The 19325-nt window shown below is 42.5% G+C and overlaps 1 protein-coding gene across 13 annotated transcripts in view; it reads left to right on the top strand.

Annotated features, from left to right (window-relative positions):
• Positions 1-19325, top strand: part of LOC143808019 (uncharacterized) — a 428145-nt gene that overhangs the window by 365776 nt on the left and 43044 nt on the right. For 11 of the 13 annotated variants that reach the window (XM_077290233.1, XM_077290228.1, XM_077290231.1 and 8 more), the window contains one exon: positions 12453-12572. The exons of the other annotated variants lie outside the window; for them this stretch is intronic. In XM_077290233.1, the coding sequence (XP_077146348.1) occupies positions 12453-12572 (120 nt within the window). The remainder of the gene's footprint in view (positions 1-12452; positions 12573-19325) is intronic. 13 annotated transcript variants of the gene reach the window in all.

Here is a 19325-nt window from a genome sequence, read left to right as displayed (position 1 = left end):
GTAAAATCAGCTTCCCTGAAAAGAGATGTAAGTCTTTCACTGATGTGAATGCATCTAGAGAAAATGAGGGACAAAAAGTGAGACCCTTTTCAAGGATAGACATCTGTTCATCTGACAACACGTGTGATGATAAATTAATCACCTTCATTTTGTCATTCCTTTGATACGGTCTCTTTTTAAAAAAATCATGTGATCTGGACGTGCCGCCATATCTGGTGCGTTTGTTCCATGGGACAGTTTCTGTGCCCTGATTAGAGGTACCCGCATCAGACATTGATGAGGCGGAACTAATAGAAGTGGCTCTAAAGTCCCTCCTCTCCTTGTTGGATCGTGGATCCTGCCACTTATAAACTCTCTTGTTCTCATAATCTATAACATCTCTACAGTATTTTTTGTTTTTTACAGAGCAGATATCCTTTTCCCATTTCTCAAGGTCGTTAGTAACTTCCCTGAGAAAATTATCCAACTGCTCTTTCTTCAAATCCTTCTTCAATGAGAGTTCCAACCTACTAATCTCATCCTCTATTCTTTTAATTGACTGAACATTACTCTCAATAATAATACGCATAAACTCCAAGGAGCATGTTGAGGTGGCTAACATCCACCGTTCAACAAGCTGTTGTTCCCCCAAATCAAAGGATCAAAGGTGGGATATAACTGCACCCTCAGCCCTCTAGGGATAATTTTTTGGCTCACATAATTTTCAAGGGTGGTCTTGGTCCACCATACTTTTGTCTTCTTGTGTACATAGTCCTTATATTCTTTCATTGTATCTTTATCATTACTCAAAACGTCAGTCACTGATTGTGAGACACTGGAACAAAAAATACTTGAGGCTTTTTGACGCCAGGTCATTTCTCTGGCTGAAAAATCCATATTGGAAGACCAGTTGTACTGCCTAAAGACAGAAATACACACAATAAACACAACGCACCAACCCATTTCCTCAAGTTACAAATGGGTCACACTCCAAATTAGATATAAACATATTGACAAAACGGTTTATTAAACCCAGTCACGAAGTGTATGATACTTAAAACCAAACCTTTATTCACATATAACAATACAAAAATATTAAAACAGTGCCTCAAAATCAAGTAAAGTTAAATATCAAGGAAAGCAGCGGAAATTGTAGGTATATTGCTTAGCAGTTTCTTACAAGTCACCAAACGAACATTTCCCTGTGGTTCATACCACAGTCGAACAATAACATCGCAAAATTGCTACCGTAACTATCCCTGGTGACCATACAGAAACCACACGTAATGCGAACAAGATAATCCCTCATTCATCAGTTTGTGGTCCGCACAATGGGATATGCTTAAGACTCAAAACTAATCCCTTGCACAGACATAGAACACAAGGGAAGCTGCCAAATATTGCACATAATCCCTATCCTTCAATCATATGCCCTGCTCACACAGTCCCGGGCAGGAAATTTCCACCGTCAGAAAAGCATCCCCAGGCAAAACCACTCCTTATTATGTCCGCCACGCCATAAAAGTAATATATCAAATGAACAATCTTATATAGAGTTGCTGGCAATCTGCCCGATACATATTACCTGTATCACTATTCCTCTGCCTTGTGGCACGCTGCACCTTGACTACCCCGATGCGCGTTTCGCATCCGCTTCCTCCTGGGGGTGTGTCTAAGGTTAGGCATCTTGGAGTATTTAAAATCAAGACCAACCAATCAGTTACGGTAGCAATTTTGCGATGTTATTGTTCGACTGTGGTATGAACCACAAGGAAATGTTCGTTTGGTGACTTGTAAGAAACTGCTAAGCAATATACCTACAATTTCCGCTGCTTTCCTTGATATTTAACTTTACTTGATTTTGAGGCACTGTTTTAATATTTTTGTATTGTTATATGCGAATAAAGGTTTGGTTTTAAGTATGATACACTTCGTGACTGGGTTTAATAAACCGTTTTGTCAATATGTTTATAACCAAACTTATTACTAATAACATTGAGGTGATGGGGAATTTGATACCTACTATTAACTGTTTTAATGTAATTTGCAGCTCTATTTTAATCGTAATGTACATAAACATTGAGAATATTCTTGCCTGCAGTACTATTCACTGGCCACAGGAGCCCACTGTCTCCCCTATAAAGCCTCTATGATTCTGACTTAAACTGGGTTATGTAGGATTTTTATTCAGAGACATTTACCCAGTTCTGTGAGAAGACAGAAACAGCTATTCTCTTGGCATAGACTTCTGTTTTGGTAAATGCACTCTGTTAGGCTGTTTTGAACTGCAATTTGGACAGTGCAAGCAATTGGGAGGAAGTGCCGGAGAGGAAGGGGTTGATCGGTGGCCATCTTGAGAGGGTTAGGTGAAAGCTGTATAGAGGAGGACGTGTAACGTGTCCACACAGTCAGATGTTCCAAACTCAGACAAGCAGATACAGACACTTGAATGCATCAGTGCCCATCAGACTCAGCTTGCTGAACCACTAGTGACTTACAGAGACTACAGCACTAAAGGGGAATCTACGAAAGTATACAGAGGTGTTCTGCAAAGCGACCCACTGCTCTCATGTGGTCCTTAACCCACTTCACCCTGAAGCCTGTTTTCACCTTGCTGACCAAGCCAATTTTTACAATTCTGACCACTGTCACTTTGAGGTCATAACTCTGGAATGCTTCAATGGATCCCAGTGATTCTGAGACTGTTTTCTCATGACATATTGTAATTTATGATAGTGGTAAAAATTATTTGATGAGTAGTGTTGAGCATTCCGATACCGCAAGTATCGGGTATCGGCCGATACTTGCGGGCATCGGAATTCCGATACCGAGATCCGATACTTTTGTGGTATCGGGTATCGGTATCGAAACAACATTAATGTAAAAATGTGTAAAAGAGAGAATTAAAATAAAAAATATTGCTATACTCACCTCTCCGACGCAGCCTGCACCTTACCGAGGGAAGCGGCAGCGTTCTTTGTTTAAAATTCGCGCTTTTCTTTCCTTACGTGAAGTCCCGGCTTGTGATTGGTTGCGTGCCGCCCATGTGACCGCAACGCAACCAATCACAGCAAGCCGTGACGTAATTTCAGGTCATTCAGTATTTTAAAATTACGCTCCGGCTATGTGATTGGTTGCGTCGCAGTCACATGGGCGACGCAACCAATCACAGCAAGCCGTGACGTAATTTCAGGTCATTCAGTATTTTAAAATTACGTCCCGGCTTTGTGATTGGTTGCGTCGCAGTCACATGGACGACGCAACCAATCACAAGCCGTGACGTCACGGGAGGCTGGACACGCGCGCATTTTAAAATGCGTGCGTGTCCAGCCTCCCGTGACATCCCGGCTTGTGATTGGTTGCGTCGCTGTCAACCAATCACAAGCCGGGAGGCTGGACACGCGCGCATTTTAAAATGGCTTCCCGGCTTGTGATTGGTTGACAGCGACGCAACCAATCACAAGCCGGGACGTCACGGGAGGCTGGACTCGCGCGAATTTTAAAATGCGCGCGTGTCCAGCCTCCCGGCTTGTGATTGGTTGACAGCGACGCAACCAATCACAAGCCGGGACGTCACGGGAGGCTGGACTCGCGCGCATTTTAAAATGCGCGCGTGTCCAGCCTCCCGTGACGTCACGGCTTGTGATTGGTTGCGTCGCCCATGTGACTGCGACGCATCCAATCACAAAGCCGGGACGTAATTTTAAAATCCTTAAGGACCTGAAATTACGTCACGGCTTGCTGTGATTGGTTGCGTCGCCCATGTAACTGCGACGCAACCAATCACAAAGCCGGAGCGTAATTTTAAAATACTGAATGACCTGAAATTATGTCACGGCTTGCTGTGATTGGTTGCGTTGCGGTCACATGGGCGGCACGCAACCAATCACAAGCCGGGACTTCACGTAAGGAAAGAAAAGCGCAAATTTTAAGCATACAACGCTGCCGGTTCCCTCGGAGAGGTGAGTATAGCAATATTTTTTATTTTAATTCTTTATTTTACACATTAATATGGTTCCCAGGGCCTGAAGGAGAGTTTCCTCTCCTTCAGACCCTGGGAACCATCAGGAATACCGTCCGATACTTGAGTCCCATTGACTTGTATTGGTATCGGGTATCGGTATCGGATTGGATCCGATACTTTGCCGGTATCGGCCGATACTTTCCGATACCGATACTTTCAAGTATCGGACGGTATCGCTCAACACTATTGATGAGACTTGCGTTTATTTGTTAAAAAGAAAGGAAATTTGGTGAAAATTGTGAACATTTTGCAATTTTCAAAGTTTTAATTTTTATGCCCTTAAATCGGAGTCATATCACGCAATATAGTTAATAAATAACATTCACCACATATCTACTTTATATCACATGACAATACATTTTGTTGTGCAATTTCTCTTGAGCATGCTGATACCCCATATATGGGGAAAATCTACTGTTTGGGCACAAGGCAAGGCTTGGAAGGGATGGAGCACCATTTCACTTTTTGAATGTAAAATTTGCAGGCATAATTAGCGGCCGCCAGGTAATGTTTGGAGAGCCACTGATGTGCCTAAAGAGTGGAAATCCCCAACAAGTGACAACATTTTGGAAACTAGACCCTTAAGAAACTTATTTAGATGAGTATTGAGCACCTTGAACCCAGAGGTGCTTCACAGAAATTTATAACGTAGAGCCGCGGAAATAAAAATCTAATTTTTCCCAAATACCGTATATACTCGAGTATAAGCCGACCCGAGTATAAGCCGACCCCCCTAATTTTGCCACAAAAAACTGGGAAAACTTATTGACTCGAGTATAAGCCTAGGGTGGAAAATGCAGCAGCTACCGGTGAATTTCAAAAATAAAAATAGATGCTCCGTACCATTCATTATTGCCCCATAGATGCTCCATATAAAGCTGTGCCATATATAATGCTCCATACCATTGATTATTGTCCCATATATTATCCATATATAGCTGTGCCATATAGAATGCTCTGCACCGTTCATTATGGCCCCATAGATGCTCCATATAAAGCTGTGCCCCATATACAATGCTCTGCACCGTTCATTATGGCCCTATAGATGCTCCATTTAAAGCTGTGCCATATAAGCTCTGCACCGTTCAGTTTGGCCCCATAGATGCTCATTATAAAGCTGTGCCCTATATGCTCTGCACCATTCAGTTTGGCCCCATAGATGCTCATTATAAATCTGTTCTCTATATGCTCTGCACCGTTCAGTTTGGCCCCATAGATGCTCCTTATAAAGCTGTGCCATATATAATGCTCTGCACCGTTCATTATGGCCCCATAGCTGCTCCATATAAAGCTGTGCCATATATAATGCTCTGCACCGTTCAGTATGGCCCCATAGATGCTCCTTATAGAGCTGTGCCCCATATACAATGCTCTGCACCGTTCATTATGGCGCTATAGATGCTCCATATAAAGCTGTGCCATATATGCTCTGCACCGTTCATTATGGCGCTATAGATGCTCCATATAAAGCTGTGCCATATATGCTCTGCACCGTTCAGTTTGGCCCCATAGATGCTCATTATAAAGCTGTGCCATATATGCTCTGCACCGTTCAGTTTGGCCCCATAGATGCTCCTTATATAGCTGTGCCCTATATGCTCTGCACCGTTCAGTTTGGCCCCATAGATGCTCCACATAAATCTGTGCCATATATAACGCTGTTGCTGCAATAAAAAAAAAAACACATACACACCTCTCTTGCTTGCAGCTCCCCAGCGTCCGGTCCCGGCGTCTCTCCGCACTGACTGATCAGGCAGAGGGCGCCGCGCACACTATATGCGTCATCGCGCCCTCTGACCTGAACAGTCAGAGCGGAGAGACGCCGGGAAGACAGAGCGGCGCCCGGCGTGTGGATCGTGGACAGGTAAATATGCGATACTTACCTGCTCCCGGCGTCCCGCTCCTTCCCCCGGACAGCTGGTCTCCGGGTGCCGCAGCCTCTTCCTCTATCAGCGGTCACCGGCACCGCTGATTAGAGAAATGAATATTCATTTCTCTAAAGAGCGGTCCCACGTGACCGCTGTACAGGGGAAGAGCTGCGGCACCCGAAGACAGTGTGACGGGCAGGGGGAGCGTCAGGATCGCCGGGACTAGGTAAGTATGCCTCAGCGCTCTCTCCCCCTCACACGCCGACCCTGCCACAGACCGTGACTCGAGTATAACCCGAGAGGGGCACTTTCAGCCCAAAAATTTGGGCTGAAAATCTCGGCTTATACTTGAGAATATACGGTATATCTATTTTAGCTCGATATTTTGAATTTTTATAAGGGTAACAGGAAAAATTGTCCCATATAATATGTTGTGCATTTTCTCCTGAGTACGCCGATACCCCATATGTGGGGGAATACTACTGGTCGGGTGCACAACAGGGCTTGGAAAGAAGGAGCACCATTTGACTTTTTGAAAGCAAAATTTGATGGAATAATTAGCGGATGCCATGTCACGTTTGAAGAACCCCTAGTGTGCCTAAACGGTGGAAACCTCCCACAAATGATACCATTTTGGAAACTAGACTCCATTGGGACCTTATCTAGATGTGTATTGAGCACCTTGATCCCCCAGGTGCTTTATAGACGTTTATAACGTCAAGCCGTGAAAATAAAAAAAATCACATTTTTCCCACAAAAATGTTTTTTAGCCACAAATTTTGTATTTTCACAAGGGCAAAGGGAGAAAATGGACCCCAAAGTTAGTTGCACAACTTCTGAATTCACAGATACCCCATATGTGGTCAAAAACTACTTTTGAGGCACAGTGCAAAGGGAAGTAGCGCCATATTGTTATATATTGTTATTATTATGCTGAGTGAAAATTGCAAACTGCCATTGTAGTGACCAGTATATTATGCCCAGCCTGTGCTTCTGGAGACACGCACCTGTAAATTAGGCGGGCTCTCAGCGCTACAGAAATGCCATACATATGGGTGCTAAATGTTGATTAGGCACACTGGGGCTCAGAAGGGAGGGTGCATTTGAATTTGGGAGCAGAGAATTTGCTGAATTTCTTTAAGAGGGGAGGAGCCATTTTACTTTTCCAGAGCTTTTGTACTACCAGTAACAGAGAAGCCCCCTATATTTCCATTAACAGATAACAGACCTGAGTGGGGACTTGCTTTTTTTGTGGATTGAGTTGAAGCTTTTATTGGGAACATTTTACATAACTTTTGGGATCACATTTATCCTGCGCTCTACACTGACCACTTACTTTGGGGTTTCCATCTAAATCTCTGAGTGACGTGACATTTGAAACCCCTGATGGATCCATTCACTATAATGAGGAAGCAGATTTACTCTGGACTCCGTCTGACCTCTGTTCAGCGGTGTCCTTCTTTTCAGAAGTGCACTAAACTGTGGCCAATGGCACTTTTATGCAATCCTAAAATGACGAAGACCGCCGGATCACAGGTCAGACGGTGTCCACAGTGCCTCCATCTGCCTCATTATAGGGACTCTTCTGTTGGGGGTTCTGTCCGAATCACATATTTCAGAGATTTACATGGAAACCCTGATGTAAACGCTCAGGATAAATGTGCGCTGAGATGCGATCTTTGAGAGGCAGAATGAAAAAATCAACAGCATGTAATGAATTGGTTTTATTTATTTTTTATACTGTTCCTTGTGCAGTATAAGTGATTAGGTGACTTTATTCTTCGGGTCGGTGCGATTACAGCGATACCAGATTTGTATAAGGTTTTTGTTTGGCTGCTGTCAAACACTAAAAGACGCTTTTTATTGTGAAAACTAGTTTTAGCATCACCACATTTTGAGAGCTATCATTTTTCTTGTATTTCGACCGACAGAGTCCTGTGAGGGCTTATTTTTTGCAGAACAAGCTGACATTTTTATTGGTACCATTTTCGGGCACATGCCATTTTTTGATCGCTTTCTAGTTTGATTTTTGGGAGAAGGAATGAACAAAAAACAGCAATTCAAGAATTGCTTTTAGTTTTTTGTTTTTATACTGTTCTGTGTGTGGAAAATTGGTAAGGCAGCTTTATTCTTCACGTCAGCACGATTACAGCAATACCTCATTTATATTTTTTATGTCTTGGTGCTTTTACACAATAAAAACTATTTCATAGAAAAAATAATTATTTTTGCATCGCTTTATTCTGAGAGCTCTAATTTTTTTTATTTTTCTTCTGATGGAGCTGTGTGGCACCTTGTTTCGTGAGGGACAAGATGACATTTTCAGTGGTACCATTTTCATTTACATCCGACTTTTTATCGTTTCTTATTGCAGTTTTTGTTCGGCAGTATGATGATAAAGCATTGTTTGCTGCCTCGTTTTTTTATTTATTTTGTTCATTGAAGGGGTTAACTAGTGGGACAGTTTTATAGAGCGGGTTGTTATGGCCGCAGCGATTCCAAATATGTGCACTTTTATTGTGTTTTTTATTTACATAAATAAATGTATTTATTGGAAAAATATTTATTTATTTATTTTTCTTTATTTAGGGATTTTACACAAATGTATATATATTTTTACACATTCTGGTTTTTTTTGTACTTTTTTACATTGTCCGAGTATGGGACCTCACTATATAACATCAGATCGCTGATCTGATACTCTGCACTGTACTGCAGAGTATCAGATCAGGATCTGACAGGCAGGAACGATGCATGACAGCACTTGCTCTCAGCAGGCGCTCACAAGCCACCTTCCCTGCAGGACACCGCACTTACTAATGTTCCGATGATCACCAACACCTGTGGGCGGTAGTCACTGGACATTTTACCGGAGCAATCACAGTCAGGGCACATGCACACTTAGGTAGTGTGCGTGCCACTTGAGCTGGAAGTGGTTGTGTGCATTTCACCAACCGGAAGTGGCAGCGCGGACAAGATGCAATATGTAGCAACTACAACAGCCACTTGGAAATAAAAGGTACACTTGCGCAGAAGAAGCGGAGTGAGAGACGGACAAGGCAGGATAAAAGTAAGCATGTACCTGGTCAAGATATGTGGCCAAGGAATTGTTCAGGAAAGCCTGGTATGGGCTTTTATCTTTATTCTGCATTGCAACTCACAGGCATCCTGCTGTGACCACAAGGCACTCCAGTGGGTCTAATATGCTTCTGAGCACATCCTGGGGGCACATAGCGAACCCTACCTGTGACATTGGTCACTGCCTCACAATTGCAATCACTGCTACGCCTGTGACTGCAATGCACCCCCATTGCCTCAGTACACCTCCGTGCGTATCCAGCGGAGAATATACAGCAACCCCTACCTGTGACACTGGTCACTGCCTCACACTGTCTATTACTGTTTACATCCTGAGTCTACTCATGTTTGTATGTTTTTAATTTTTTTAACTTTTTTGGCACCTCTTGTTCCTAATAAAGCCTTCTTCATTGATATTGCTTTGGTGTGTGCACTTTTCATTTGAGCTATCTTTTCTCTTGCTGTATATTAACACATCAGTAACAGAATGAGCACATAAATGGCTAATAGTACAGAATAATGTAGAAAAAACCATGCTAAGAAGGAGGTCACTGGGATAAATGTTACAGTATTATGATAGGATACATACTGTATATTTACAAGTCTCATAATAGTACAACATTATTTGTAGATGGAGAGCCCGCTAGGACCGTGGGGTACTCGGTGCCGGGCCGGTTCTGTTCTTAAAGGCGTGGTCACGGTGGCTGTTACCCAGTCGGTGGCCCTGGGCGTCCAGTAAAAGGGGGTTAATGAAAATGGAAATAAAGTCTAATGTAGTAATGTTCATGATACCACCTGTGGTATTCAGCCAGGGGTGTCACGATGCCCGTGTATCAGTGCTGCAGGGGAAACTGCACACAGCAGCAGAGCAAGATGCCAAGTTACTAACCTGAACCCACGGGACCTTTGACATGAAACAGAGTGTACAGGTAATGAACAGGACCTAAGACTATGTGACAGAGTGGGAGGAGGAAAGGGGGCGGAGCCAGACACCAGGGAAACAGAGAAGGGACAAGCACTAAAGAATAATCAAACAAGCAGAGGTCGTAGCCAGGAGATTACGAGGTACCAAAACGGAGAGACAGGGGATCGTCAGAAGCAACGCCAGGAACACAAACAGAGAAAAGCACGGAAAGCAAGACAATGCTATGCAAGCCGGACACACACTCCAAGAGTCACGTTTACAGACAAACAGAATCTATAGCTGACAGAGAAACCAGGGTAGGAGCGAGTATAAATACCCCTCCCATTTTGGGAAAGAGGCTAGCAAAATTAACCCTGACAGGACATTAACCATGTCCTGACCATGACAGGGCTGGCCAACGCTACTTAAAGGGGTCCTCTGGGGCTGATGGTTTTGCAGCTTAGATGGTACAGCTCCCCACAGGTAGAGCTTGGTTCCCAGGGCTCCCCGTGTAGTTGGTAAGAGGGATGATTGACGGTGGGGTTCAGGACTGAGGGTGCAGAAATTTCTTTACTGGTAGAATTTACAACAGTCCAGTACAGGTAATGGTGGGGTCTGGGCAGCCTGGAAACAGCTTGGGATCCACTTAGCCAGGTGGGTTCAGAGGCTTTCCTTCTGCGCTGTATATCTGACCCTTGCTGCCTGAAGCTCTGTACGAGTCCTCTCAGTGTCTGTATTCTCAACCTGTATGGCTGACAGCCTGAACCTTTCATGGGCACTGTCCTCTCTCTCTGGCAGCCCCAAGCTCATGACTTACCGTGGTAGCTGCAGGTGTTAGATGGGACAGGAGACTTGCAGTCTCCTGCCATCCGGGTTCAGTGGCTGGGTCTGCAATTCCCACACCACCATGGACCCCGGTGTCCTGTCTCTTAGTGCCTTCCTCTGGGGTGAGCCCACTTGCAGCTCCAGAGCCCAGGCTCCTCTTCTTTGCCTCTTCTCCTCTCACTGTCTCTAACAGATTATCTAACCCCTCCCCCAGGCCAGAATTTATAGGGAAGTTCCCTTGAAACCGGGTTTAGAGCTCCCACTTGTGTTCTGGAGTCAGCATGGTGTTGCATGTTAGTATTACCTAATTCACAGCAATTTGTGGTACAACTGCATGTTTATTGCATGATTAATGCATCGGAAGAATCACTAAGTTTCTGACAACTTTTACAGTTTCAAGCAATCTGATATTTCTTTTAGGGCTCATGAATAGTGTTGAGCATTCCGATACCGCAAGTATCGGGTATCGGCCGATACTTGCGGGTATCGGAATTCCAATACCGAGATCCGATACTTTTGTGGTATCGGGTATCGGTATCGAAACAACATTAATGTAATATAATGTGTAAAAGAGAGAATTAAAATAAAAAATATTGCTATACTCACCTCTCTGACGCAGCCTGGACCTCACCGAGGGAACCGGCAGCGTTCTTTGCTTAAAATTCGCGCGTTTACTTCCTTACGTGAAGTCCCGGCTTGTGATTGGTCGCGTGCCGCCCATGTGGCCGCGACGCGACCAATCACAGCAAGCCGTGACGTAATTTCAGGTCCTTCAGGATTTTAAAATTACGTTCTGGCTTGTGATTGGTCGCGTCGCGGCCACATGGGCGACGTGACCAATCACAAGCCGTGACGTCACGGGAGGCTGGACACGCACGCATTTTAAAATGCGCGCGTGTCCAGCCTCCCGTGACGTCACAGCTTGTGATTGGTCGCGTCGCCCATGTGGCCGCGACGCGACCAATCACAAGCCAGAACGTAATTTTAAAATCCTGAAGGACCTGAAATTACGTCAGGGCTTGCTGTGATTGGTCGCGTCGCGGCCACATGGGCGGCACGCGACCAATCACAAGCCGGGACTTCACGTAAGGAAGTAAACGCGCAAATTTTAAGCAAAGAACGCTCCCGGTTCCCTCGGTGAGGTGCAGGCTGCGTCGGAGAGGTGAGTATAGCAATATTTTTTATTTTAATTCTTTCTTTTACACATTAATATGGATCCCAGGGCCTGAAGGAGAGTTTCCTCTCCTTCAGACCCTGGGAACCATCAGGGATACTGTCCGATACTTGAGTCCCATTGACTTGTATTGGTATCGGGTATCGGTATCGGATTGGATCCGATACTTTGCCGGTATCGGCCGATACTTTCCGATACCGATACTTTCAAGTATCGGACGGTATCGCTCAACACTACTCATGAACACAGTAGAGACCTGTGTAAGGAGCTCCATCATCCCTGTGCTGCCGTAGATGCTGTGTTTGTCTTCTGTTGGTGCCCTATGCGAAGAAACATTTTTTCTATACCTCCATATGAAATTGAAGGCATGTGGCAGCTCTATGATAGCTGTGTGTAAAATAATTGAGGCCTTAGACTCTTACATTGTTTCTATCATCTGCCAAACCGACAAGCTCTGATAGAATGCACCGATTCATTATATTTGATCGCACCATGGGTAAATGTTCCCATATTCTGATTTTTCATTAACTTTTCAGACAACCATGTTATGTGTACTATGTTCTAATATCACTGATGTAACAAAAAATGTTTATTCATTAGGTGATGGGACCCACTGTGATGATATTGATGAATGTCAGACCACCAATATCTGCTCACCTTATGCAACCTGCACTAACACAATAGGAAATTACATCTGCGCTTGTAATGATGGATTCTCAGGTAATATGATAAATTCTTGTTTGTACATCAGTAACTCATTAAAGTTCCAATAACCGTCATTTAGTACCATTAAATTTTAGATAAAAATTTATTAATGTTCAGTCTCCTTCACATTAATGAGATTAGTCTACACAACTAGGCACAGCCGCACTTTAAAGATGAGACCCTGTGCCTGTGCAAACAATGCAAGGACCATTGATATACCATAATAAACCTTTATACATTGGTTACAGCAGCTCCTCTCCTCTCTCCTTATGTGCTCTTATCTCACACTGCTGGCAAGGAGAAACAAAATATGAGCAGGTTAATTACCACTTCTGTAGCTATCTGCATCAGCTTCCAGTAAAAGAGATTTATGGAGGTTCAAATCACAGTGCTAATCACAGTAAAAGTGTGGCCGCCCCTGACACATTTCCTTTGTATTTTAGGCACAAAAATATATATTTTCATCTTTTACATTTTAGAAATTGCAAAAAGGAAAGTGGGCCTATGCAAAGTTTGAGCACATTGCATGGCTAGCATCTGGTAGCATCCCTTTTTTGCAAGTATCACCGCTTGTGAATGCTTTTTGTAACCAGCGAAGAGTCTTTCCATTCTTGTTTGAGGAATTTTCATTCATTCGTCCTTGGAAAATTCTTCAAGCTCTGTGAGATTACTGTGTCGTCTTGCATGCACTGCTATTTTGAGGTCTAGCCACAGATTTTGAGTGATGTTCAGATCAAGGGACTGTGAGTGCCATTGCAAAACCTTCAGCTTGTCACTTTCGAGGTAGTCTTTTGTGGATTTTGACGGGTGTTTAGGATCATTATCCATCTGTAGAAGCCATCCTTTTTTTCAACTTCAGCTAATTTACAGCTGGTGTTATGTTTGCATCAAGAATTTGTTGAAATTTCATTGAATCCATTCTTCCCTCTACCTGTGCCATTGGCTGCAAGACAACTCCAAAACATGATTGATCCACCACCATGCTTAATGGTCGGCAAGATGTTCTTTTCCTGAAATTCTGTGCCCTTTTTTCTCCATGCATACTTTTGAATATTGTGGCCAAAGAGTTTTATTTTAACCTCATTGGTCCACAGGAATTGTTTACCAAATGCACGAGCCTTGTTTAGATATTCTTTTGCATACTTCTGAGCCTGAATTTTATGGTGAGGATATAAAAGAGGCTTTCTTCTGATGAGCTGTCTATGAGAGCCATATTTGTTCAGGTGTCTCTGAATAGTAGAACAATGTACCACAACTCCAGAGTCTGCTAAATCGTTCAAAAGGTCTTTTGCAGTCAAGATGGAGTTCTGATTTGGCTCTCTAGCAATCCTACTAGCAGCTCTCACTGAAATTTTGCTTGATCTTCCAGACCTTATCTTGGCCTCCACTGTTCCTTTTAACTGCCATTTTATTAATTACATTTAAACTGAAAAAAGGGTAAATTGAAAACGCATTGCTATCTTCTTGTAGCCTTATCCTGCTTTGTGGGCCTCCATCATTTTCATTGTCAGATTGCTTGACAGCTGGTTTAAAGAACCTATGTCTGCAGTTTTTTGGCTAAAGCTTAGAGGAGGCTCAGTTTTTATAAAGATGGGAAGATTGCATTATCTGGCCTTTCGTAATGATGATAGTGAACAAGCCATAACCCTAACAGGTGAATTAAGGTCTGAAACCTTGGTCAAAGTTATCAGAGCACTCAAATCTCCAATGGTGTCTAAAGTTTTGCATAGGCCCATTTTTCTTTTTGTAAGTTTTAAAATGTAAAAGCTGAAAATATATATATTTGATTTTTTTCCCAAAATACAAAGGTTATGTGTCAGTTTTAACTTTAGGCCTTTTATTAATCACTTCATCTTCAACTTGCTTAACTGTTCACAATAACATTAATTTTGACCTGGTGTGCCCAAACTTTAACATTTGCTGTTTGCTTTTTTATTGCAGCACAGACAGTTGATGCCTACACTTCTAAAACATTAAAACATGGCCTCCTATAAGACAACATGAATCTAATGAGAAATCCATTCCTTAATGTTGATTTACTGGCCAATGATGACAGCACACATCTTATAAACTTTATAAACCTAATTCGGGTTTCACCTTTTAATGGTTTTTACCTTTTGCATGGTAGTGAGTCCTGAAATGCCCTAACACTAAATTCTAAAACTGACAATCAAATAACTGAGGGTCACCTATGGCCTCCAACCCAGCAATATTCTCATATGTATTACTAAATTCTCTGCCTAACCAGCCCTTTATAATGTTGTTCACTTAAAGCAACCTGTCATCAGGATTTTGCTAAGCAAACTACAGGCATTGTCAGGTTGTCCCCATTACACTGATTAAAATGATACCTGGGTTGATGAAATCCTTCTTGTGCTTTCGGGTGGGACTGCGGGTGGGTCTTTTTTTAGTTCTCTGTACTCATTCAGGTACCTGCCCACTAATTACTGAGCTTGCAACGTCCATATTGGGGTCTTAAAAAAAAATGGAACTACAGAAAAATGGCGCCGGCAGCGCATACGCAGTAGCATCTATCACTTGCCGGTTCAGTGACCTGTCATTTAAGCCCGTAAGGATGAATATGAGAACAGAGCACTCAAAGAAAGACCTGTCTGCAGACCCGCCAGAAGCACATAAATCTCATAATCTGAAAACTGCAAATACAGATTTAAAAACAACCACAAGACCGGTATAATTTTAATCAGTGTAACAGCGACAACCTGACAATGCCTGTAGTTTACTTATCACAATCCTGATGACAAGTTTGCTTTAATTCCATGTTTAAAAAAAGTTTTTGTAACCTCTGTTTTCCTTATGCTAATTAGGCATTTGACCCCTGTGGGTGTGATAACATGATTTGCAAGTGTGCGGCTCTATTTTGCAGCGGCATTGCGTCTCTGAAGCCAGGTGTAGGCTTCCTGGCTTTAGAGGCGCACTGTGCATGACCGAAAGTGCCGAAGATGTAGGAGAGCCATCTTCTGCACTTCCAGTCATGTGTAATGACATTTGAAGCCAGGAAACATACACCCACCTTCAGAGGCACATTGACACTGAAGAATAGAGCCATGTGCATGCATGGAATTTGTAGTGGCGTGATAACATGTAAAGAGAGAAGACTTATCTGGGAAGTTAACACCCCTTTCACTATTCAAAGGCCTAATTAGCATAAATAAAACTGAGGTTATATGTAATTTTTTATGCATGCATTTAAGTGAGTAACATTGTAAAGGGCTTGTTAGGCAGGGATTTCAGCAATACATGTGAGGCTAGTCACTATTCACTGGCAAGCCACAAGGATAGGTAGTCAAGAGGTCTGAGATCAAAAGCCAGGAGGGTACTTCATAGACAGAGGGGTGAAAAAAGTCCTAGTCAGGTGGCAGTCTAGGGTCTCCATCTAGAGGGTTGCATGTAGTGGAAGAGGTGTCAGAGCACCATTATACTACTTCTACTCTGGTAAAATTGATGCCACTTTAGTGGTGCATGCCAATAATTTTTTGAAATGTGAAGACTCCAACTTGGGTCCCCATCTGGTGGGTTGTCTGTAGTGGAAGAGGTGTCAGAGCACCATTATACTATTTCTACTCTGGGGAAATTTATAATACTTTAGTGATATCTGACCCTAATTTTTGGAAATGTTTGGAGTCCAAAGCTGCATATGCTGGCCCAGACTGTATCTCATGCATGGCCTTTGCCTCACTGCATCATCATTATAAAAATTTCTGCTCTACTGAGGGTCAATTGAGGCCACTTTTCCTGGTGGCTGACCCTAATTTTTGGAAATGTAGCAACTACAAGTTGGGTCACCTTCATGTGTGTTGCCTATAGCAGTAGGGCTTACAGACCGGCAGGCCTGCATTTACCTGTGTTAATATCCTTAAATTTTTCTAACATTAGTAGTCTACGAAACTGATATTTGTGCCACCTGAGTGCAGCTAAACTGAAAAGCAGTTTGAGCTGTTGCATGTGGTATTACAGCTCCCAGCACTCAGGCCTATACCCGTCCCTCTCCCACCTCTTAATTTCAACTTAATTACAAAGTTGTAAATGCTGGCCCAGATCCTAGCTCATGCATGGCCCATGCCTGACTGCTCCGTCATTATAGCATTTCTTCTGTGGGTCAATTGATGCCACTTTCCCTGGTGTCTGCCCCTAATTTTTGGAAATATTTGGACTCTAAATTGGGTCTCTTTAATGTGTACTGCCTGAATTTGGCAGGGCTTTTAGAGCAGAAGGCCTACCCCTGTTACTCATCCATCTGTTACTGATCAATGTTTAAGATAGAAATGCTGGTCCAAGCCCTGTCCCATGTATCCATGCTGCACAATTATGTTTTTTGAACTCTGGGTCAATTGATGCCATTTTTCCTAGCGTCTGCTCATAATTTGACCTGTTTTGGCAGCTTTGCCTCCCTTCCCCGGTGGTTTTATCTATGCATTTAGTTTTGTCTCAGTTTACAATTCAATGAGGTTTGGATAAGTTTGGCACACTGTTTTGCAAACACCGGGAAGTTCACCGAGCCAAGCCGAACCTTAAAAGGTTCTCTCAACTCTACTGGAGAGATCCGAACCCTTTAACCTTACTTTAGAACTACAGCCAATCAATGGCCTCATTCATCTCAGATGATGTATCACTGTACTAACACAATAGGGAATTACACCTGTACTTGTAAGCATGGATTCTCCGGTAAGCAAATGAGTTATTCACAAATTATTGGTATGATAGTGGAATTAATAAGTGTATCTGAATTTCAGTGTGAGAACCTGCAAATAATCATATAATAGATAGATGCCTCCTGCAGTCTGACAGTAAGCGTACATTGATTCTTGAGAATACAGCCATCTAGAACTAGTTCCTCTACATAACCAAACGTATTACTAATAGCTTTGAGGTGATGGGGAATTTGATACCTACTATTAACTGTTTTTATGTAATTTGCAGCTCTATTTTAATCATAATGTACATAAACATTGAGAATATTCTTGCCTGCAGTACTATTCACTGGCCACAGGAGCCCACTGTCCCCCCTATAAAGCCTCTATGATTCTGACTTAAACTGGGTTATGTAGGATTTTTATTCAAAGACAATTACCCAGTTCTGTGAGAAGAAAGAAACAGCTATTCTTTTGGCATAGACTTCTGTTTTGTTAAATGTACTCTGTTCTGCTGTTTTGAACTGCAATTTGGACAGTGCAAGCAATTGGGAGGAAGTGCCTGAGAGGAAGGGGTTGATCGGTGGCCATCTTGAGAGGGTTAGGTGAAAGCTGTATAGAGGAGGACATGTAACGTGTCCACAGAGTCAGGTGTTTCAAACTCAGACAAGCAGATACAGACACTTGAATGCATCAGTGTCCATCCGACTCAGCTTGCTGAACCACTAGTGACTTACAGAGACTACAGCACTAAAGGGGAATCTACCAAAGTATACAGAGGTGTTCTGGAAAGCGACCCACTGCTCTCATGTGGTCCTTAACCCCTTTCACCCTGAAGCCTGTTTTCACCTTGCTGACCAAGCCAATTTTTACAATTCTGACCACTGTCACTTTGAAGTCACAACTCTGGAATGCTTCAATGGATCACAGTGATTCTGAGACTGTTTTCTCATGACATATTGTAATTTATGATAGTGGTAAAAATTCTTTGATATGACTTGCGTTTATTTGTTAAAAAAAAAGAAATTTGGTGAAAATTTTGAACATTTTGAAATTTTCAAAGTTTTAATTTTTATGCACTTAAATCGGAGAGTCATATCACACAATATAGTTAATAAATAGCATTTACCACATATCTACTTTATATCAGCACAATTTTGGATACTAATTTTTTTTTTAGTTAAGAAGTTATATGGGTTAAAGTTGACGAGCGATTTCTCATTTTTACAACAAAATTTGCAAAACCATTTTTTAGGGACCACCTCACATTTGAAGTGACTTTGAGTGGCCTATATGACAGAAAATACCCCAAAATGATAACATTCTAAAAACTGCACCCCTCAAGGTACTCAAAACCACATTCAAGAAGTTTATTTACCCTTCAGGTGCTTCACAGGAATTTTTGGAATGTGAAAGGAAAAAATAAACATTTACTTTTCTTTCACAATAATTTTCCTTCAGACCTATTTTTTTTTTACTTTTGCAAGGGTAACAGGAGAAAATGGACAATACATTTTGTTGTGCAATTTCTCTTGAGAATGTGGATACCCCATATATGGGGGAAATCTACTGTTTGGTCCCAAGCAAGGCTCGGAAGGGAAGGAGCACCATTTCACTTTTTGAATGTAAAATTTGCTGGCATAATTAGCGGCATCCAGTTAATGTTTGGAGAGCCACTGAGGTGCCTAAAGAGTTAAAATCCCCAACAAGTGACAACACTTTGGAAACTAGACCCCTTAAGAAACTTATCTACATGAGTATTAAGCACCTTGAACCCAGAGGTGCTTCAGAGAAATTTATAACGTAGAGCCGCGGAAATAAATATCGAATTTTTCCCAAATATATCTATTTTAGCTCGATATTTTGAATTTCTATAAGGGTAACAGGAAAAATTGCTACATATGTGGGGGAATACTACTGTTGGGGTGCAAAACAGGGCTTGGAAGGGAAGGAGCACTATTTGACTTTTTGAAAGCAAAATTTAATGGAATAATTAGCGGATGCCATGTCACGTTTGAAGAACACCTGGTGTGCCTAAACAGTGGAAACCTCTCACAAATGACACCATTTTGGAAACTAGACTCCATTGGGACCTTATCTAGATGTGTATTGAGCCCCT

The sequence above is a fragment of the Ranitomeya variabilis genome, chromosome 2, assembly GCF_051348905.1.
Source record: "Ranitomeya variabilis isolate aRanVar5 chromosome 2, aRanVar5.hap1, whole genome shotgun sequence".
Lineage (NCBI taxonomy): Eukaryota > Metazoa > Chordata > Amphibia > Anura > Dendrobatidae > Ranitomeya > Ranitomeya variabilis.
Note: the sequence above shows the minus strand (reverse complement) of the source record. Positions and strands in the feature narration are given on the sequence as shown.